The following is a 24,303-nucleotide window of genomic DNA, read 5'->3' as shown; positions in this document are numbered from 1 at the left end:
ATTTAAACTAATATCAATCTTTTCATACTTAAGCCATATTTCAGAGGGGATGTCTTAAAGATCAGTTAAATAAAATTTCCGTAAACATGTAAGTAGAATTCTTTCTTAAACAGGAAAAATCTATCGATCATATATGTCATTTTTCTTTTCAATATAAGTATTAAATGAGTTAAATAAATTTTACTTTAGATACTTTTAATTTAATTTAGTTTTGTATCACCGTTACAAAGCATTGATTTTAAATATTATAACAATAAATAATTTCAAATCTTTGTTAGATTGAATCATAAAACTCAAATCACAATATACATGTAATTTATTTTGGTAAAAACCTATCAAGAAGCTTAAGATACGATTATTTGAAGAAAAAAAAATTGAATTTTAACAGTGGGGAAGGGGCAACCTCCTAAAGAAATCTGACAAATTAAAAAAAAATACCTTGAAAATCCTGTTTTGTGTGTTCGTGTGTGGGGAGGGGTGGACTTTCTCTAACTGTAGATTTTTTTTTTCAAGTGCTGGAATATTCGCCAGCGCTCGACCTTACAGCAACAGAAAGTAAGAGGGGGCAGCATCTAAATGAAAATTTACATAATAGACCTAGAGGAATAGACTATACTACAGGAAAAGTCCTTGCTCAGAAAAATGCCCCCCCCCCCTTCGTTCTATGGACCTGCAAATGCGATGTGAAAAAAGTTCCCCATGTTTAATATAGATTAAACAAAGCTTAAAATGTGGTGTAAGTGATGCTTCAAGTGCCAAGTGTTAGGTTAAAAAAAGTTATGTTTGAAAATAATTCATCACATGTTATCTGTTAATTTAAATGTCTTTAAAAAATTGTGCAGATATGTTTCTCTTTCGAATTTTAAATGTATTTTAGATAAAAATATTTATTATATGTACATAATTATAGCAAGTATTTAATCAATAAATCTGTGCTTTAGAACACAGTTTTATCCGTAAATATTAAATTATTTAATTTTGAGTACTTTGTTAAATCAAGGTAACACAGGTAAACTCTACCTGAACCCCTTAGAGGGCCTCTTAATTGAGTGTGATAATTAAATAGTTGTTTTAGTGAGTAGACGTTCGGGGAATAAACCAGCCCGAGTGGCCCCATATCAACCCGAGGGCCGAAGGCCCGAGAGGCTGATATGGTTTAAAATATGCGAGTTAACATAAAGTTATTGTAGAATGTTTTGTGCATGTTTATGACCTTTTTTTTTTTTTTTTTAAATTTAATAGCGTCAATATTACGTCTTTGAAAACAAATTAAGCCCACACATTTTACTAAAGAATTATTTTCCATGAATATTTGAATAAAATCAAGTTAATTAACTTTTAAACTTCATATAAACGTTACTTCCGGTTTGATATGGATTTTTGCACGCCGGTCCGATACGTGATATGGGTTTTCGGACCGGTCCTTGATATGGGGTATTGTGACGTCACCCGTATCGCAGAGAGCAGAATCGGTGTATTTACTACTAAGTATATGATATTTTTTTTTATTTTATTTTGTTACAGTATATACAAAGATGATCCAGTGGAAAAACCATTTATTTCTTTGTCTTACACTTTTGTCGACAACAATGCCTTACAAGATTCCGACATTACCTGGGCAATTTCATATTGGGGGCTTGTTTAAGATATTTCAGGCAAAACATGGAGAATGTACGGATGAGATCGACACAATGTCTGTTCGCACGTTCGAGGCAGTGAAATGGACTCTTAAGATGCTAAATGAAGCCAACTACATTCCAGGGATAACACTTGGTAAAAAATGATAATTCAACATGCTTAATAACATCCCATGCAAAATTTGATAATTTAAATAGGAGATAAGATCTAGTGAATCACTTTTAGGTGTAGAAGCCTATCCCACCTGCAACGTTGAAGGGAAAGCTGTTGAGCAGACAACGAATCTGGTCAAAAGTCGACAATTACCCATTATTGGTATGTAGTATTAACTTCATTGAGATAATTCATTTACTAATCTGCTTTGATTTTAAATTATTTATTTAAAATTGGAACCTTAAATTTATTAGATATATTTAAATATGAATAAAGATTTTATGAGATTCATCTATATCTTGATTGTATTTGCATAGGCTTGGTTGGTCCGGAATACAGCTTCGAGGCTGTGGACACATCTTCATACATAAGCTCTCTTGGAAAAAACCGTTTAATTCTTCAGACCCTCTTTTCCACGACGGCCTCAGCTCTGAGTGATAAAACCAAATATCAAAACATTCTTAGAGTCATCCCTGATGATACCAAGCAAACCTCGGTAATACTTCCATTTTATCCATTTGTCAAGAAATCATCTCATAACAAATGGTAGCAGAGTAAACAATTTTTGTTTCAAATTTTTAACATTTCTAAATTTTTGAAATTCTAATTAATTCATCATAACTTTTATGGATTCCAAAACTCCATCGGGTTCCAGTTTTTTGTTTTTTTGTCAAGCCTCTTTCAAGAGTACTGTATTACATGTAGTGGTGTAAATCAGATTAAATACATATACTTAAAAACGCCAACACCCCTACCAATGTTATTGTGATTTAAATTCAAGACACGTAGTGTAGGTTGGCCCATTCAAAGGTTATAGGGTAGATCCGGTTTTATAAATATAATTGGCAGCAAACAGGAAATTGCTATAGTCTGTTTCTTTTAAAACATGTCCTATGAAATATGTGTTTCCAGTACTTTCTGAAAGATTTTCATGATTTTAAAAAGGAAAGGAGGAAGGGGAGTAAAAAAAATCACTATCTACTTCATCTTCGCTCCTGTGATAATTTACGGCGAAAATTGGAGCCCAGTAGGGACAATTTCTTCAAAATTGCCCAATACGCTGGTAAAAGAAAATGTGTAATGTCTTCTACAGTGACAAACCTTTGATTGCCTTATATGGCTATTCTTATTAATGCGCACATCGGATTTGACCAATCGTTGAATGAATAGCAACTTTTACTGGACAACGACATGTTTTCAATTTACTTCGAACACGTGGATCAATCAACCTATGATCGATTAAATGGACTGCAAAAAAAAAAATTGTTTTTCATGGAAAAAATATAAATACAAAAATTAGAAAATAAGAAAGATGTCAAGGCGTTTGAAATTTGCAAAATTATTTTGTTAAAAAAATTCTGACTGTAGATACAAGTACTCTGAAGTGGATATTAAAAAGATGCTTGAGTTTCTGACAATATCTATGTGGTTTTTGGAAATCAGGTCTTCCAACAATCTTTTGGAATTCCCATGGATACCAATTGCACCCCCTTATTGCAGACCTATTTTCGTATTCATATGAAGCAGAATTTATTCAAAACTTCTATATGAGAAGAAGAAAACACTTCTTGTGGCTTTCAACTCATCATTTAGATATATCGACTACGTATTATCAATTAACGACAGTTCCTTCCATTCATAAGTCAATTCGATATATCTCAGTGAGCTTGAAATAAAAGATACCACAGAGTCTGACATATCTATTTCATATTTGGATATTTGACTAGAAAAAGACTTTAATGGTAACCTAACAACAAAGCTTTATGACTTCAATTTTTCAATCTTCAACTTCCCTTACTTATGTACAATGTAACCTTATCACCTGCATATGAGGTTCTTGTCTCCCAGTTGATTTGATACCCAAAGAGAATGCTCTACTTGTGAACAATCTCTAAAACGAAGCAAGCTATACAAACAAACAAGTTGATGAAACAGTGATATAGACAGTCTCGTTTGAAGTCATCATTTAGCAAGTTTTATAGTCGACACTATGACCTTGTCAGCAAATAGAACCTATCATTCAATCAAATGCTGACTGACGTTTTTCATACTAATTATTAGGCCATTATTTACACACTGAATTGTCAACGAATTTTCCTTTTTTCCCGATCATGACAAATAGCACACGGCGGGTGTGACCGGTCGGCAGGGGATGCTCACTCCTTTATGGTACCTGATCCCAACTCTGACATTTTTGGAGGTCCGTGTTTGCTCTGCTCCCGATTTGTATTGTTTAAATGGTCTTTGAGCTTGAATACTATTCGTTATCTCGATATTTCATATTCTTTATATAATGTTATTATAGGTCATCATGTCTCTCATAAAGAAAATGGAATGGAACTACATCGGTTTTGTTTATGAGAACAACACGTATGGAAGGGGAAACTATGAGGCCTTACAAATCCGAGCAAAGAAAAACAGCATATGTATCGCAAGCGCACAAGCAGTATCTGTTGAGACAGGGGTTGTAGATATCAAAAACTTGAAGATTCAATTAGAGTCGATGATATATCATCCTGAGAGTCAGATATCAGGCATAATCATGTTTGGCTCTACAGGTACAGCAAAAGCTTTTCTTTCAAGTGCCCAGAGTCTTAGCGATACAATTAGATTTCGGCTTTCGATAATATTTTCCGAAGGAACAGCAGATATTGATACGGAAACTTTAAACAATTATGCAATATCAAAAGGGTCTTTCTTTACAAGTCCACATGTACTTAAATTTGAAAAGTTTCAACATCATTGGAAGAATATTCTGACAAACAAAACTGTTTTGAATCAAGAAGTATTGACTAATCCCTGGCTGGAAAATGTAATAAAGAAATTTGTTCCTTGTGATGTTCTCAACGTATCTTGTTCAATGCCTGCCTGGTCAAGTGTAAAGTCTGTAACTGGCGAAAATGTATTTGAAGGTTATGCCATTGTATCTACCTTGTTGATTGCTAAAATTTTAAAAAATCTTCAGGTGAAAATATGCGGAGGCAATGGTATTTGTGATGAACTGAATATCACATTGCAACAACGGAAATATGAGTTGCTAGAAGAGGGGGAAAATTGTCAGTTAAATATGAACGAACTACCAGATGCCTTTAGGACACCGTTAAAATTTACCTATAATGGGGGACCTGACGCAAAAATTACTGGGAATGTTCCAGTGTATGAAGTTTACCAATTCCAAAATTGTATTGAAAATTTTGGAAGAACTTGTTTAGAGCTGGTAAGTTACTTAAAAGAATAAGAATATAGGGATGAATAGAATGTATTTAAAAATTGCTTTAGAATTTGGATAACAGAATAAATTTACTCATCTTCTGTAACAATGTGCTTTTGCTTACATAATATGCATAGTACTAGTATGCTGAATATTTTTCTGATTAATTTGATGCTTCATATAGTGCAAGGACTTTATGCAACCAGAAGTTTTTTGAAAGAAATTCAAACTTAAATTTTTATCATGTTTTCGAAAGCTTTTAAACTAAAAAAACAAAATGGTTTTTTGTCAGGGTTTTAATAACTTCTCTTTTCGAAGATTATTTCAAACTGTTTAATATTATATATAATTTAAACAATAAGTCTACAATTATGTTTGAATTTTTTAATTAATATTATTCTTGACCTATAAATATGCTATGAAAGTCTATATCGCCTGTAAATCATGTCATTTCTTCCTTATAATAGTTGATCATAGGGAAATATTTTAATTGCCCTTTTTATGTAATAAAATCAATCATTTTTGCGAAAGTTAACAAACAAGATACCGGTAATATTATATATTAAAATTGATTATGTAATCGAAAAGAAGGAAAACAAACCAAAAGCGATATAAAATTTAAAAAAAAGAACAACAACAAAATAAATAAATAAATAACTTAACATACTTTTATTGTAAAGCTCTGATTAAGATGGGTTTATTATGCCTCCATATGCATTTTTTAAAAAGTTGTTCAGAAGTACAATGTGTCCCTATGCCATTCATTACATTAAGGATGTCCATGTCCACACAAAAAAAGAAAGAAAAGGAAAAATAAAAGATAAAGCAAGACAAAAAAGAAAAACAAAACAAAAAATAACACATAAAAATTTATAAATACCAGCAATATACTTGTATTTATGTATTTCCTTTTAGGTCGCAACCTTTAATGAATCAGCATTTGCTTTAGAAACCCAACTGCTCCGTGATTATTTTGAAAATACACATGGGACAAAATGGCCAAACATAACAAAAGCACAGTGTAACATAGGAAGAAAATGCGATTCATGTCGAAATTTAAATCTAGCCAATGAAATAATGTTTAGGAGAGGGAATCTATATGTAGTTGCTGTGGTTCCAATACATAATAGAAATTCATCGGATCGTCTGAAATGTGGCGTTATTCGAACAGCAAATGGATGGGAACTTGCAGAGGGTATAAAGTTTGCCGTAGAGTCTGCGAATAAAAAGACTGGAAGTTTTTCTAACTTATTTCACGGAAAACAAATTGGTTTCATAATATTTAATAGTTGTGACCAACCACTCCTAATTCAAAGAAAACTATTGCAATTTTTTAGTGAGGATTACGTTTTCAAAGACGGCACGAAATTTTCAGAAGTACGAAAAAACATTCTCGGGTTCGTAGCCGCCTATGGTAGCAGTACAAGCCGATTAAGCTCTTTGATTTTACAGGATTTTAATTTTCCACAAATCAGTTACGCTTCTACAGCAGCCATTTTGAGTGACAGATCCACTTATAAATATTTTTTGCGCACCTGCACACCTGACGACAAGCAGGCTGTTGCAATGTTAAATATAGTAAAAACATTGAATTCCTCATACATTCAAATATTATACAGCGAGGGAATTTATGGCGAAGGAGCAAGGGATGCAATCATGCACAGTGCCAAAGATTTTAAAATATGCATTGCAAATCAAATCGAGGTAAAAGAGAATCAATACTCTAAAATTAACGACGATCTTAACAGGACACCTTATGCAACCGTTGTTCTCTTGTTTTTAAAAAGTCATGTCTTGAAGGATGTTGTGGCCAAGTTACATGACACACTAAGTTTAGGGACATTTTTATTTATAGGTTCTGAAGCCTTTGGAACACGTTTGGATATCATTTCTGGAAAAAACAATCTTGAGGGAACAATATCTCTTTCTTTGCAAATGAAACCTGCAATTGGAACATCTAGATTCGAGAAATACCTGTATGATACCCTAGCTAATAAAAGTGAGGATTTGAACCCATGGACAAATGAGTACTTTGAACAGAGAAATACTTGTTTCCTGCCGGGCAGCTTTAACAAACTTTCTGCTTCTCAGTGTGCGAATTTCAAGGAAGAATTCAACGACAAAGACTATCAGCCAGAACTATGGACTGCCTTTGCTATCAATGCGATGTTTTCTCTTCTACAAGGTACAAATAAGTCATTTGGTGAACTATGTGGTAGTCAGTCTTCTACGTTATGTCAAAGGTACCGAGATTCTCCACAAAAGGTTTACGATATGATAAAGAATGAAAAACTCGTGATTGATGACAGCGGAATTCCTTCCAAAGTTTTTAACGAAAATGGTGATGGTAATATTGGATATAAGATATACCAAGTTCAGAGAAAAACCACAGATGCTAGTCAACTTACATTTATTGAAGTAAGTGAACAGAATGAGTTGTCGTTCTTCTCTGATATACAGAATATTGAAATACAGAGTATGAGCACTATTTCCACAGAAATAAAGAATATGTTTATCTAACCTTATCATATCAATTTGGTTTAGATTGGTCGATATACATTGAATAAAGATGGTTACTCCGTGTATGAAAAAATCATTAAGGACCCCTTTAAAGTTCTGCCCTCTAAATGTCCGAATCCAAAGGAATGCAGTAAATGTTTGATGCAATATACAGGGTCATCTTCAATCAATAATTTGTCAAGGTAAACGTAATCATCACTTTCGTGTTATGAGGATATTTGATGCCAAGATATCTTTACAATTTGCTGTTCAAAATTTGTAACATTCTAAACTGCAAAAACACGTGACAGATCAATGAATTTTTCATTTTGCAAGTGCGCCCAGATTCCTGAGGAATGCCAATCAAATGTACCCTCGTTTTTTAGAATCCAAGATGAAATAAATTTAAAATGTGAGTCATTTGTTGTTGATAATCTTTGGTCTGATATTTGATACTTTCCTTCAGTGAGGCACAGTCTTCCAAAGCAACAGTGGCGTTAGGAGTACTATTTGGATTGACTTTACTAGCACTAGGTATAATGATTGTCCTCTTCTGCAAGATGTATGGGCGAAAAATAAATGTAGGTAAGTTGGATTTGCTATCAAAGTTATACAAAATCTTAAATATTCTAAAATTTAGATGATTTCCCATTGCAGAAAGCAATGAACGATTTTTTGCGTTGAAAAATTTAAGCAATCTCTTTTTCTTTCCCCACGAAATTAAAGGTCATTGCAGCTCAGAAAACCAGAAGATACTCTTCAGATATGAGTTTCAATGTTTGGTGTATGCAATTTTGAGTTGAGAAGTTATTGAGAATAAAATTATATTTATTAAAAATGCATAATACAAAACAAATTTTAAAAGTCTAAGAGATCATAAAATGTGCAACATTTCTACTCCTATCACGTTCTTATGTAAAAGTTCTCTAATCTTATGTGTAGGTTGATTTTTCATATGTTTCCGTTCGAACATAATAGTTCCCAAATATATTTTAAAGAATTTAATTCAGAACAGAAAAATGCATACCTACAGGACCTATCAAAAATATTTTTTAATTAGATATTACGAATTGCCGAAACATTTCGTAAATTTTATGGTCGTTATAATGACCTTGTTAGCAAATATAACCTAATATTAGGTCGTATTTTGGCTGACTTGTTTCATACAAATTGTTAACTAACCTTTGTTTTTATACTGAATCGTATTGGATAGCTCCGTCTACCTGATCAATATATAGGGCTCACGGCGTGTGTGACCGGTCAACAGGGGATGTTTACTCCTCCTAGGCACCTGATTCCACCACTGGAATTTACGGGCGTCCGTGTTTTATGCCCTCTTCACATATTTGTATTGTTTGTGGATTTTTTTTAGATCAATCACTGTTCGGTATGAAATACGTCAGCCAAAATACGATCCAATGATAGGTTATATTTGTAACCAAGGCCATTGGAACGAGCATAGAATTTACGAAATACTGACTGCAAACGGTGTTGTTGAAATCCCTGTAGCATCAACTTATCTGTCTGTAACCTGCCTTGGTTTTTAAAATGATCGCACTTGCTCTTGAAAATTGAATATGCTAAGGTCAGAATATTTGAACATTTTTTTTTTGAAATCAGAACATGTATTTTTATTTCTCAAGTAATTAAGCTGCAGCAAATTATTGTCAGACCATAATTGTCTTTTGCAGATGATAATCCATATTTAGAACCCCATTTGTCAACAAATTTAGATCACCTGTATTATTATGGGGATAGCGGATGCACCTCATGCTCATCAGGAACAGATATACCAAATTTGCCGAATCCTTCCGAGCATCAGCAGGAAATAGTGACTACTATGAAGGAGCAAACGAATTAAATTTCATTCATATTCGATTGATAGAAGGAATTCAATGTATTTATCACAATGAAAAAAAGTGGAGCAGCATTTATGCATATACTTTTAATGAATAATGTAAATGTTGCTTGAAAATATATTTTTTCTCTCAATAAAACATTTTCTTTAACCCTAATTTAATATTTTTGACACAGTTAAAACTGAAACTTAAGGAGATAGTAACTAGCAGCTTGAAGCTTTTTAATTTTTCGAGTTGCAAAGTTTACCAAGTTTAACAATAACAGAAGTTTTGATGCTCTCAGATAAATTAAATCCATAAAATTAAAGAGTAAAAGATAGTTTTAATATACCTTATTTGTGACACCGATTGAGACATTCAAATGAATTACAAAAAATTTGGTTTTGTTTGTTTGTTTATTGTTTAACGTCCCTCTCGAGAATATTTCACTCATAAGGAGACGTTACCTCTTGTCGGTGGAGAGCTGCAAATTTTGACCTATACTCGGCACTTAGGGCCATTGAGCAGTGAGGGATCTTTTTCTGCCGGCAGCTATTGCGACACGGGACCTCTGTTTATACGTTCTCATCTGAAGGACCGGTCTCCACGTTCCACAGAGGGATTCGAACCCGCAACGTAAGGATCAACTCCTTACTCCGCGAACTCTAGAGCGAACGCTGTAACCACTGCGCCACGCGGGCGACCCCAAAAATTTGGTAGTTACATGGTTCGAGCACGGATTAATAAACCGGTTTGGACGATTTCCCTATATGGAGGTGAAGAACGTTGTAAAGATTTTTTGTACTCCAGATTCAAGTGAATGTTTAAAAAAACAAGCATTTTTCATAACTCCCCCCACTCAATAGATAAAATAGAAATAAAAAAATAACCTTAAACGATCTCTCTAGAAATACAACGGATATGCAAAGTTTCAATATTCCCCAAATATCTTTCGGGAACATTTTTATCTCGGGAGAAAACCTATTTGTACGTGCAATAATTTAGGAGCTATCTTTAACCAAAATTTAACCTTTAGCCTTGGCCATAACTTTTAAACAACTGGTTCCAGAATCACTAATTCTTTCCTCTAAAATTTCACTGCTTAATGGAAGTACATCGTATCAGCGGGATCGAAATATATCATAAATTTTAAAAGTTTTCGAGATTTGTTATCTTTTGCTATAAGGGAATTGAATAAACCATATACACATTTAAATTATTATTCTCATTATTTCGGCTCTTTCCAGTACGTTCTGACTGCTCAAACACTCCATAGGTCGATTAAAGACCCAGCTGTGAGAAAAAGATGACTCTATTGAAAATGGATTTCTCCTTCTTTCTCTTTTAATTGAATTGAATTCTTACTAAAAAGTGTTTTGTGATTGCATTAATGACAATAAATTGTACATTTTTATTGATATTGAACGATATTCTTTTCCTGTGTACATTGAATCAGGAATCGATTGTGGAGAAAACTATAGAAATGATAAGAATTTTGTAAGACTGTCTTTTTACTTTTTATGTGAATGATGAGTGTGTTGTACGTAAATGTTCTCTTTTTTGAGGGGATTTTCCACTTTGCTGTCCCTTTGTATTCCTGATTTCCATATAAAGTTAACGCTAGATGGTACAATGTACAGGTAGACGAACACGAGTTATCTTTCATAAACACGAGTTATCTTTCATAAGTGAGTCGAGTTCGCCTACCTGTACATTCTTATAAAGAAATCGTCCAGACCTCCGTGTATGGCTGCCAGAAAATTATAAACACAGAGCCACTGTAGGGTTTTGTTTTTGTTTTTGTTTTTTTAAACTGACGTATTAAGTAAAATTCTTACGGTTACATGAATTCTGGTTAAAAAAAGATAACATTTTGACAAGTGGCGACTATTGTGACTTCAAAATGAGCATGTTTGTACGAGGGTTGTCCATAAAGATTGTGGACAATGACGTTTTTTTCAAAGCGAATGAACCCTAATATACTTATTGTTTATAAAAATATTTGTTATGAAAGTCCAAATTAGAATAGTTTGATTTAGGTTGTTTGAATTTAATTTTTTTGTAAAAATCGCGGTCTTCAAAGGTTTCTGATAGTGTGTACGGCCAAGGGTTAAAACACCATAAGCTTTGAAATAAAGTTTTCCGATTAAAATGAATTTTTCCTTCATAAAACAAGGCAATGCTTAGTATAAATTAAATGTTTTTAAAGGAAGCTGTTGCAAAGCTTAATAAAGCTAATTTTTAAGTTATCGTGAGGAATGATTGTATAAACAGTAGAAAAGTCGTATGTACTGATGTTATTAATTTTTTAATAATATGGCAATTCAGAGTTTTCTAAAAGTTCTTTGGAGTTTTTAGAATCCACATCCGATTTACATCAATTCTAGAATAAGGTGTAGCACAGTACATCTCAGTAGCTCTGTTAAAAGATAGAAATATGTGAAAACATAAAGCCAGTTAATTTAAAATAACTTTTTGATATTATAACCACAGCAACCATTGCCAGCCAATGAAAAAAAAAATATAATATTCTTTAGTAAAATATGTTTCAAGGATATTTCTCCATTATTTATTTGCATTATAACTTTTCATTGATTTTATTTTTTTAACTGCATGACTAATCAAATGAATAGACAAAACTGCTTCTTTTCAATACAAAGTATTCATGGTAATATATTTAATGCACGTACTTGATTTCCCAAATATTTTTATGATGCGTATAAGACATCAAGTATTTGACCTTTGAAAACAGTCATTGTCACTTTTCTGCAGAACTGCAAACGTTAATAATGGGAATCTGAACATGGTTAAAAATGCTATTTTTTCAGACTCTTGTGCTTGTTGCCATGATAAACATGACATATAACAACCATTTTTTGCCTGATATGAGTTTACGGTATTTAATACTTTTATTATAGCGATTTTGAAGAAATTCTCTGACTATGCGTGCTACGGCTCTTATGTAAGAGTTAAAAGTCATTATACAGTACCTGGTCATAAATGAATAATAATTTTATTTTTGCACTATATATATTTCACAGTGACTTTTTCGTCTGTGAAGTTTGGGGAAATTAGCCTGGTAGGATAGCTACTCGCTTTTTCTACTGTAATGCTAAATTGGCAAAGAGAAACAATTCCGATTAAGTTCAATGATGTTTATTGTAGAGTCAGCAGATAGAAAGTGAATTTTTATAAAAGTTGTTACACAAAAAAAAAATCGCAATAAACAGGTACAAGTAATTATCGAATAAACAATGTCAGATAAGTAAATAACTTTTGAAACATCCTGTAGCGAAACCCGCTAAGAGAAGGTACGATTACTAAACAACAAATAAAGATCGATCGGTTACGTGAAATCAGTCATGCATAGCGCTTACCAAAGTTTTTACAGTTACAAAAGTTAAAAATCAAAAGTAGACAATAAAATCAGAAAACTTACAAACATTTGACTCCAAAGACAATGTTTACAAAACTTCGGGAAAATTTAGTTACCTTCTCTGACTAGAGAGTTCCGAACAGGGAACATAATTCATAAGCGGTAAAATTAAATTGCCAAAAATTTATAAAAATAGAAAAATTCCAAAAACCTTATTTCGTGAATAATTCAACAAAGAAATGATTGCTAATAATGTAATTATATAATTTTAAACATTATTTGAACATTAAATGAAACAAGCAATTTGAAATTAATAAAACATTTCAGATATTTAAAAATGAAGTGTAAGCCAAATGAACAAAGTAATTTATCCTAATTCTGTATCAAAAATACTTTATAGGAAATCATTAAAATATTAATTAAAAATAATTATAATGAAATTAAATCTAATCTTTAACTTTCAAATAAAATAACACAAGCTTACCTAAATTGGCAAAGAGAAACAATTCCGATTAAGTTCAATGATGTTTATTGTAGAGTCAGCAGATAGAAAGTGAATTTGCTAATTTCACAATCTATCCGGACTCTACATCGGAATTGAACTCTTGACCAATCAGGAAGCTTGTTACAAAAATTACTACAGGTAAGTCGGCAATTTCTTTTGATAGGCTTGACACTGATTACTTACATTATCAAAGAGCTGAAAGGTGATGAAGTCAATTAGCTAAATTTCCGTTTTGAGTTTTTTTAACAATAGGAAGATTAGGTGAAGCCGAAACAAAATAAACAAGATTCTAAAACGTAAAAATAATTTAATGCCTGTGTCATAGCAAAGTGTCAAGCCGATCTCGCCAAGAATTTGCCAACAAAAAGGCCGAAATAAAAAAGAATTTTACAGTTTATTTAGTAGATGAAATAATTGTTTTGCAATCTGTCATGAGTAAATTGATTTCCGAAAGGTGACAGATTGCTCAAATTCCACATTTAATGGATTCAAGAAAGCGTATATTTTTTTGTGATACAGAAAAATAAAAATTGAAATTATTTTAAGAAAACTTGATGAAATTAAACAAAATTGAAATTAAGAAAAAGGAAATTAATTTCATAAAAATTTAAGCAAATTTAAAATGTCAAATTGTAATGAATTAAAATTCATATAATATAACCTGTTACATTAAAGTTTTAGAATTCATAGAATTTAAAACTAACTATAACAATCTCCCCCCTTGCCTGAAAAAGCTTTGTCCTCAAAGCTAATTTTTTTTTTAAATATTTTTTTTTTTTACACTATATCTATATTGGCAGTTTTAACAATATACATGTGATGTAATTGAAAAACATGAAATTGAAAAGAACAAAAGCAGAACAAAATAAAGACATGTGATATCAAAAATCAATAGATACAAATATTTACAAATGGAGAATTTTTCTTTGAAGACATTTACTACCTATAAGAGATATTTAATTAAAAACATAAATGCATACAATACAAAGTTTTGATATTTACAACAATCATAAAAAAATGAGGCATAATATATACAAGCTTAAATGGATAGCTTTCAATTGCATTATCTTTTATAATCATTGAACATTATGAAGTTAATCATATTCATAGATGAAATTACAACACCACCAAAACTAACATGTAATGCACAAAACATCTTGACAGTACCAAGTAAAAATGCACACATGTAAAACTGACATGAAATATGACAATGTAAAGAAAGATTATGGCAAATGTTCTTTTGTATTCAAAGAGTCAACAATAAATGTACCATGATGTGGTAAAGGTTGAAAAATACCATGATGTGAAACTAAGATATGAACATCAAATGGTTGTTCAGTGATGCGTTTAGCTTTCATTGCAGAGAAAAAATTTAAAGGAACAGTAGATTTTACATTGATTGTACGAGTGCCTGTAACATTTGTAACATTGAAACCAGTCCATTCAATTTTCATTTTTGAGGTAAAAAGAGATACTGATACAGTTATGTCAATAATATCTGAAGGTGGACAGATTTTCCAAAATGAAGGACACAAAGGTAAATTTAAAACAGGTACAAAAATACATTCACCTCCAGTGGTTAATTCAAGAACAATTTGTGTGAACCTTTGTTTTCTGTTCATACAGAAATAGTATAATGAACAAATCAATAAAATGAAAATAACAATTGAACTTAATAAAACAGATGCATGATTCCATGAAAAATTTGACAACAATAATTGAAACTCAGATGGTTCAGGAGTGGTTGTTTGTTCTGGCTTATAAATAAAAGACGGAAATTCAGAATTTGATTTGACACCAGTTGACTGAAGCAAAATTATAAGAATTGTAGAAAATTTTCTATTGTAAGAAAAATTTACACTAAATCTTGCCATGCATAAGGTGATAAAAATGAGATTCACATTAATGCTCACACAAGGGAAAAGACAATTAATTTTGGGACAGTTGTCAGGGAGAAGTGAGTATATAGATGGAAAAATAAATTCATTGCTTTGTTCTGAATGAAAGTATTGTGTATTATATACATGTAAATACTCTGGCAATTTGTAAGCATGAACAGTTTGGTTTTGGATGACACTGTCAATCTCCATCAGGTTTTGTGGTGTTGTGATGATTGCTGTTGTAGATGGTAATAGGCATATCAGAGTGCAGATGTAAAATGGTAACCATTGCCATTGACCAAACCCTATAAAGATACCAAGAAAGAACAATAAGTGGTAGATAATCAAGAAAGGATGTGTTGATCAGACACATATTAGCACTATAAACATTGAATAGAAAGCAAAGTCTCTATCAAAATGACTATTTTCCCAAAAATATATCTAACTTGTCTTATAAAGAATGGTACAAATCCGGCCGGGAAGCAACAATATACCAAATATACAACTGACTGATGCAAAACTGCTTTCTCTGACCTATTTTATGTATTCCTAGATATTGACTTTTTTTTATTGTTTTAGTATTTCTGTTTTCAAATTGTATTTGTAGATTTATCGTTTTCTAAGACGTCCTTTCTTTGTGTATTTCTCAAAGTACTCTTCGACTAAATCAGGTCTAATATTTTCTTGCGGTTCCCATGTTTTGGATCCATCAGTCCATTCTATACGGAAATGTTGATCTTTATGTCTGTATTTGACAAGTTTTCTGATGTCATAAGGATACTGCTGAGCATCATTGTCTGTGTCAGGTGCTTGATTCTGGGGTTGGGATTGGGGTTGATCAATCTCATCATTAGTGCTTTGGTTGGTAGATGGTACATTTTGGCTATCTGAATTGTCATTGTCATCTCCAGTGTTATGTTGATTTTGGTTTTGAACAGCCTGAGTTTGTGCTATGTTGTCTCTTTCCACTTCAGGGTCATAATAATGTTTGATTTGTGAGGCATTTATGAAGGATTTGAGCTCTTTGCGGTTGGAACAACGTCTGATTTTGTAAGTATAATTTGGCCCAATTTCTGATATGTAGTAGGGTCCTTGATATTTTTCAGCTAACTTTGGAGAAAGTCCTACTGGAGTTTTGTTACTTTTGATGAGAACTTTATCAAAGAGCTGAAAGGTGATGAAGTCAATTAGCTAAATTTCCGTTTTGAGTTTTTTTAACAATAGGAAGATAATTCTATGAATTCTAAAACTTTAATGTAACATATATTTGAAAAATGCATTTTCTAAAAATACTGTTTCAGTGCTTTTTGTTACTAATTTTTGTGACCTAAACACCATCTTTGCAGTTTCTTCACATAATTTTAAAATAATTTTATCTGCAGTCATTGCAGTGATATCTCATGACAAATGGAAATTAAGAATTCTATGATTCTAATTTGTTAAAAAATCATAGAACTTTGAAGTTACAAATTTCTGTCTTGACGATTTCATAAACTAATCTCAATGATAAGTGTTTCACTTTGTTTAGCATTTTAAGACAAGGATATTTGAGCGATTCTGCATGATTCAGAGAAAAATCATTGAAATTGAGCTTAGCTTAAATTGACCTCACAAGTTATATATATATATATATATATATATATATATATATATATATATATATATATATATATATATATATATATATATAAATTGGTTTTTCAATGAAATATATAGTGTAACAAGAGGCCCAAGGGCCTTAACGGTCACCTGGGTATAATACAACACTGTAAAAGATCCATAGAAGTATAAAACAAAATTAACTTTCAACTGAAGATATTTTGCCGATAAATTTCACAACTTATTGTAACAATTGAGACCCGAGTGATCTCCTTGGGATCATACTTGGTTTTCCCAGGTCTTGCAGAGATGACAATGAATGCAAACTATACAAATACAATGGAGACTTGCCTAGTGTGTAAGGTATTCCATATATGTAGATATTGTTTTTGTCACTTGCCTAGTGCTACAATTAAAGGGTACCTGCAGTGGCTCTTTATTTTTAAATATGTTGAAGATCATGCTAAAATAAAACTAAAGAAAAAACCGCACTGAAATCTATGCACAACTAACGAAGCTATTGGGGAAAAACCCTATTTCACACCCGAGTGATTTTCTGAAACGCTCGGTTTTCCGCCCTTAGCCGCTGTGACGTCACAACATGTACCCGCCATTTTGAATGCATAGAATACGGTGGAAACACGATGAGGATTTTTTGTGTTTTTTCATTAATTTTTGGGGATTTTGTGAATATAAATTAACTATGACTATAGTATTAGTTCTTAGTTTTGTTTGAAATTAGTTTAGTGAGTACGCGGGTATCATTATTTAACAATTAGTTTTAATTACTTGTATATTGAAAATGACCCGATTTTTTAAAATATATTTGGTTGTGACTTTGAAGAAAAATTAAATTGATAATATTGTTGCTGCTGATTGCTAAATGGTAACAACTGATTATCAAATTTAGACATAGAAGAATTTTTATCCAAACGAGAAAATTGTCAATTATCATTAAGCCGATAGTTATGAAGATCTTGTGGAAATAGTTAACAGCTTGATGAACGAACTGTTTTAGGACATTGAAAATATAGAATTGAAAATTCCTGTATTTTGGTTTTGATGATTTTTTTCCCAGTCATGTTCAGTAGGCTGTAACAGGGAGATATACACAGGAACTTTAATTGTAGTATACACGACCCTGGCTGTAGGCTGTTTTGAAATCTAAATTCCCCGTTAGAATCGGTTTCTGGTTCAGCCTAGTAAGGTCTGATGCAAAGCTCAATAATTATTCCGTCTGAATTTTTAAAACTTATAGAACAATGCCTCATATCAAAGCTAAAATCGTCGTTGCTTTCCAAGTTAATCTCATTGTCGTTAATACTGACCCGCTTATGCGGTACATGTTGTGACGTCACGCCAGTAGAGCCTCGTTATCGATCATTTCTATTTTCGCTTGATTGGATTTTCAGAACAGGTAAAAATAGGCACTTTTAAAGCGCGATAACTTCGTTATTTGTGCATAGATTTCGATGCGGTTTTTTTCTTTCGTATTATTTTATCGTGACCTTTATCATTTCAAAAAATAAAACGCTACTGCAGGTAATCTTTAAGTACAAAGAGAGAAATCTCTTATGCCTGTATATTTACTCGAGGTGATGCCTCTTGGCTACATAAACAACCTAGCTGCTTGCTACTTGGTTACACTTGGTACCAACACTAGCCGCTTGGTAAGGAAATACACTTGGTAATACTTGCTTCCAGCACTCGCAACTTTAAGCAGACTCTAGCAAACTAAACTCTGATCTCCATGAATTTACCTGACCATAACTCTTTCTATCATCAAACAGGACGTCCCTGTGTACACATACTAAGTACAACTGGCCCTTTGCTACATAAATAATCTTTATGTCAATCTTTAATATTGTTTGCCTGGCAAGAATTCGACTTTGAGCATGCTTTGCTGTTTTAACCAAACATTCATTTTTATTTTGCTTCTATATATATATATATATATATATATATATATATATATATATATATATATATATATATATATATATAAAATTCTTTCTTGTATTCTCATTCAATCAAATAATCTGTTAATTAAATTAAACAGAAGAATTTCTTGATTAAACACAATTTAGCAAAGGAAAGAAACTTTCATTTACTTCACTTATTACAATTCTATACTCTGCCTCCTAGGTACCCAGAAGCAGGGAAAAGTCACATTTACTTACATTTATATTTAAACATTTACATTTATATTATTGCATTTAGTCTGTTTGCTTAATACTCAGGGACAGAGGAGAAGATTTTTAAAGTATTAAATGCATTTCTGCTGTTTACTCAACAGAGCCCTGTCCAAATATCAGAGCCCCTGACTCAGTAGCCATGAAATACCCAATTTTGGAAGAGGCAACCTTGCGCATCATAACTATACAATTAGTTTGTTTGCTTAATACCTGGAGCAAAAGAACATAAATTTATTTTCAGTTTGTATTAAATACCTCCCCCTTCACGGAACCCCGACCCACATCATTCACAATTTTGAAGGAGGCACTCTTCCTCATCATAACTATGTATTTAATTTGTTTCCTTAATACCCAGGAGCAGAAGAGAAGATATTTTAAAGAAATAATGCATTTTCACTATATGCTCAACAGAACCCCGCCCTAGCACCAGAACCCCTAATCCAGGGGCCATTGGTTTCACAATTTTGGTAGAGGACTCAATGCTTATTACAATCATGCCAGCAGTTTGACTGCTTGATGTCCAGGAGTAAAGAAGACGATTTTTAAAGATTGCATAAATTTTAAGGTTTTAGCCCCATCCCAGGAAAGCAGGGGCCATGAATTTCACAATTTTTGTTCTCCTTTACCCAAAGATGCTATAGGCCAAAATTGATTGAAATTGGTTCAGTGGTTCCAGAGCAGAAGCTGAAAATGTACAAATGTTAACACACGACGAAAGGCGGACGACGCCGGACGAAAAGAGATAGCAATAGGTCACCTGACCTAAAAATGCGATTATGATTCACTTATGGCCACAATTTGTAGATAATGGCTATTAATTTTCATAAATATATAATTTTTGTACAAATTGAGAATTCTCAAAAGCATTCGACTGCGATGGTTTGCTAGCTGAAAAGTGAATTCTCAGCGAACCTGACCCCTTGTTAAAATGTAAGCAATTCGCTTCATTATCAATGGTAGGATTAAATAACAAAGTTTACAATTATTAATATTTCAAAATATAATTTTGTGTTTTTAATAAATCTTAAATTTTCAAATACATGGTTTGCACAATTCTAGTAAATGATGAGAGAAATATCAAATTCATACCTATGATTTCAGTTGAGATGAAAGCTCACAGTTTTTTAAATCAAATTTCTTACGCAAGAAATACTTCTTTGAGAAGACGTATTTTTTTTTTTTTTTTTTTTTTTTTTATTAACAAAAGGATCAGGATTAACAATATTTCTGGTATAGTAAGCTCATGTATAAGAAATATTAGTACTAGTTGTAACTTGCATTGGTTTGGACAGATTACTAGTATGCGAAATGTTATGAATTTTTTCCTGTTTTGAAAGAAATGCAACAAAAACCCAGATGTATAATTTACCTGTCTCTATGCATGGATTCATGGTTAAAAGCGGGAAATGAAATGTATTCATTTAGTACCGAAACAACATGAAAAACCAGATTTAACAATATCAATGGTTTGTGCATTTAACAGGTTCGTAAATAGAAAATAGTTTCAATATTTATGAAATAAATATGTAATGTCATTCATACATGAACAAAGAATCTTTTTTGCAGCGACTTAAATGGCTTAATTCTGTTAGAAGTTTGTTCTGCCTTTAGATCTGATATAATCATTTCTCATTCTATTTGTCCCATTTTATTATTGTTTGCAAAGAGAACATCTCGATAAAGGAGTTTTATCCTTGGTTGCATTTGTTTAATACGTGTTTCATGAACAGAATATGCGCCATTACAAATGCAACCAAGAATGTTTATGAATGTCTTGTAAAAGAACTCGGTTTGTATGAGGTAAAATTTGTGACCCAAATAAACATTTTTTTCTTTTTAATTTAAAATTCAGGCTTAAGTTTTAAATTTAGCATAAAACATTTCATGTATATTTAGTTCAGTTACAAAACCCCTTATAAAATACAAACAAAAGGAAAAGAACCCTTTGTGTCTGAACAACGTAGCTTCACAGCAGCAAATAAATGAATGTGTAGTTTCCGAACTGGATATTTCTCATTTATTGTTTAAACATAAAGGAAAATCAAATGAAGTCAAAATTTCATGCATTATTTTTGTTTTTAAAAAACTTATCATCTTTGCTAATTATTTTCTCTTTTCATCAATTTCTAAACTGAATATTTTAAAAGGGCTAGAAAATATGGGCTTTTTATCTATTTATCTTCATAAATGCGAATGGTATTAAAATAGATAGATAGATAAATAGATAGATGATAGATAGATATATGACCGCGTAGTTTGGGTCTAAAAAGATGTGTTGTTGATCGGGCAAGAGGGAATGAGTGGCGCTATGAGCCGGAAGTAGTAAAGCCGTATTCCTAGGGCTCTTCCCGAAAACACATATAAAAGTCCAAAGTAACGAGAAATTGGTTTCCGAATTTATTAACAAGTCCCAACGATGGAAGTGATTAACATGGAACAACAATAATCAGTTACCAGTTAGAAATAGCCTCCAAACTGTTAAAAGTAGAAATAGTTAGAACATGATGGGGAACGAGTCGGACGTGGCCGGTAGCACACCCGGCCTCCGAACTGACAAGTAAAATTTGACAATGGTATTTAAGAGGAATTGAACAATGAGTTAAAAATGACAGGTGTGACAATGAGTAAAAGTGATACAGGTAACAATAAATGAAATGCTTTGATGGCATGGACATAAAGAACACCGATTATTAATAATTACTTAATGTTGGTATAAGGGATTAAAAGGTACTTGGGCATTAACACTCTGCCCCTTTGTCAGCCGACAAGTGTCACTCAGTAATTATATGAACACAATAACTTAACATGAGAAAGATTTGTAAAATGCAAGTTTTAAAACCAAATAATTTCAGAATATTAAATATCACATTAAACCATAAATTAAATATAACTTTTAGAGTCCAAAATGAATTATGAATAAAACAGTCAATTTCACATGGTGATAGATAGATAGATAGATAGATAGATAGATTTTGAAATATTTTGGATTTCTATCGTTTTGGCATGAGCATCACTGAAGAGTTATAATTTGTCGAAATGCGCATCTGGTGCATCAAATTTGGTACCGTATACGATTTACATCCTTATCATTAAAACTTTAAATCAAATCAAAACTAGATGCTGTCATAAGACAGTAATACTCACACTAAGGTGTTTGCCTCTAAATGTGCTCTCCCTCAAAATCTGGTAACCAGGGACGAAGCACACATTTAAATCAAGCATAAAATTACCAGTCTGATATTACATAATTTAATAATGTAAATTCTGTTAAAGAAAATTTTTGAAAGATTTATGTAAAAAAAAAAAGGGGGGGGTTATTTTTTGGCCCATAATTGAAACTTGACTTTATTCTCAAAACAAAAAATATTATTTTAGTGCATGCATACCTTTTTGATGAACTTAAAAAATAGAGGCCAAAATGACAACTTGTGCAAATTTTTATCAGTATTTGAGTAGGACTCAGAGAACCCCTTTCCAAACCTTGACCCGATCAACTTTGTCAAAAATCAACCTCCACCCACGATTCGTCTGTTTTCATCTGTTAAACTTATGTCAAACTTATGTAAAAATTAAACATTGTATGTAATTATAATATAAATTTAACAAATGTACACCTGTTCGTAAAATTTCTAGACCAGTGCATGGAATTACGACACACTGCGAGCACTACTTTTACCGTTATCATTATTGGATTACACATGATGTATGTACATCATTATTACCAGTGGGAATATTATACATTTATTGCATGATAGTGAGGGAAATATGAAGATTTATTTAGCCAAGTAATATCATATTCCCCGAGGGCTTCGCAGTGGATTCAAACCCGCAACGAAAGGACCAACTCCTTACTCCGCGACTCTGGGCTCTAACCACTGCACAAAGCAGGCGACTAGAATGAGGTAAAATAATCAGAAATGAAAATGGTTAGGGGCCTATAGTTGAAAAAGGGTAAAAGATATTTGGAATGCCGCAATTATACAAATTATACAATGAGGGAAGTCCCTGGGGTCATTCCCACCATTTGGAACCAGAAACAATAAAATAGCTTTCAATAAAGTAAAAGCCCCTAAGTCATATTTGTATTGTGACCCCCCGGAGGTAATTTTCAACCAGGATCAAATTTATTGTGAAAATGGTTGAAAACTTCTCCCCTTAACCATATATAGTTATATACACAAGAAGACATTGACACAATATTTGTTGCATCAATTTTTTTTTTACCTTGATCCCTTCTTCATTTGAGGCCAAATTAAGAAAAAAGACAACAAGATGCACTGCACCAAAATTTTGACCTTGACTCCTTTCTTCATTCAAGGTCAAATTGAGAAAAACATCTCCAAACCATAATTTAAGAACCCTTTGACATTAAAACTTCAATCTTGAAACATAGAGAGTTGGTGTGGAGAAAGGGTGCATGCCAACATTTTTTTTACTTTGACCCATTTATAAAATATAATTCAGGGGATTATAATCCGAGAACCCTTTGACATTATGAATTCAAATTTGGAACATGGATAGAAGACGACACAAGATTTGCTGCATCATTTTTTTTTACCTTGACCCTTTCTTCATTCAAGGTAAAATTAAGAAAAAAGACAACCAGAAAATCTTTGACATTAGGACTTTAAACATCATTGTTCGTCCCCATAATACCCCAAGGGTGAAAATGAAAATTCCAAAATCTTATTGCACATCTACAGGACACCACCAATAACCTTCCAAAAGATGATTAGGCTACTGCATAAAATGTAAGAGGAGTTCTAGGAACCAGGGTATTTTTGTATTAAAAAAACATTATTTTTCGACCCCCATTTGACTTCCAGGGTGAAAATGAAAATTCCGAAACCTTATTGTACATCTACAGGACACCACTAATCAACTTCCCAAAATATGATTAGGCTACTGCGTAAAATGTAGGAGGAGTTCTGGGAACCAGGTCATAGTAGAAAAACATCAAGTTGGACCCCATTTGACCCTCAGGGTGAAAATGAAAATTCCGAAACCTTATTGCACATCTACAGGACACCACCAATAACCTTCCAAAAGATGATTAGGCTACTGCATAAAATGTAAGAGGAGTTCTGGGAACCAAGGTCTTTATATATATAAAAAAACGTCATTTTTCGACCCCCATTTGACTCCCAGGGTGAAAATGAAAATTCCGAAACCTTATTGCACATCTACAAGAAACCACTAATCAACTTCCAAAAGATGATAAGGATACTGCGTAAAATGTAGGAGGAGTTCTTGGAACCAGGTCATGGTAGAAAAACATCATGTTGGACCCCATTTGACCCCGAGGGTGAAAATGAAAATTCCGAAACCCTATTGCACATCTACAAGACAGCAGAAATTATCTTCCAAAAGATGATTAGGCAACTGCTCTAATTGTAGGAGGAGTTCTGG

At 32.4% G+C, this 24,303-nt stretch overlaps 1 protein-coding gene across 1 annotated transcript; it reads left to right on the top strand.

The window, feature by feature from the left end:
* Window positions 1–1,589: 1,589 nt before the first annotated feature.
* LOC133203393 (uncharacterized) lies at window positions 1,590–9,362 on the top strand. Its single transcript, XM_061339187.1, has 8 exons — window positions 1,590–1,773; window positions 1,864–1,953; window positions 2,109–2,287; window positions 4,097–4,866; window positions 5,926–7,420; window positions 7,547–7,704; window positions 7,968–8,086; window positions 9,193–9,362. The coding sequence occupies exons 1-8, from the start codon at window positions 1,590–1,592 to the stop codon at window positions 9,360–9,362; spliced, it is 3,165 nt and encodes a 1,054-aa protein (XP_061195171.1).
* The last annotated feature ends 14,941 nt before the right edge of the window (window positions 9,363–24,303 follow it).

The sequence above is a fragment of the Saccostrea echinata genome, unplaced genomic scaffold (genome assembly GCF_033153115.1).
Source record: "Saccostrea echinata isolate AGI-Se365-2 ecotype Australia unplaced genomic scaffold, CSIRO_AGI_Sech_v1 ptg000002l, whole genome shotgun sequence".
Classification (NCBI taxonomy): domain Eukaryota; kingdom Metazoa; phylum Mollusca; class Bivalvia; order Ostreida; family Ostreidae; genus Saccostrea; species Saccostrea echinata.
Note: the sequence above shows the minus strand (reverse complement) of the source record. Positions and strands in the feature narration are given on the sequence as shown.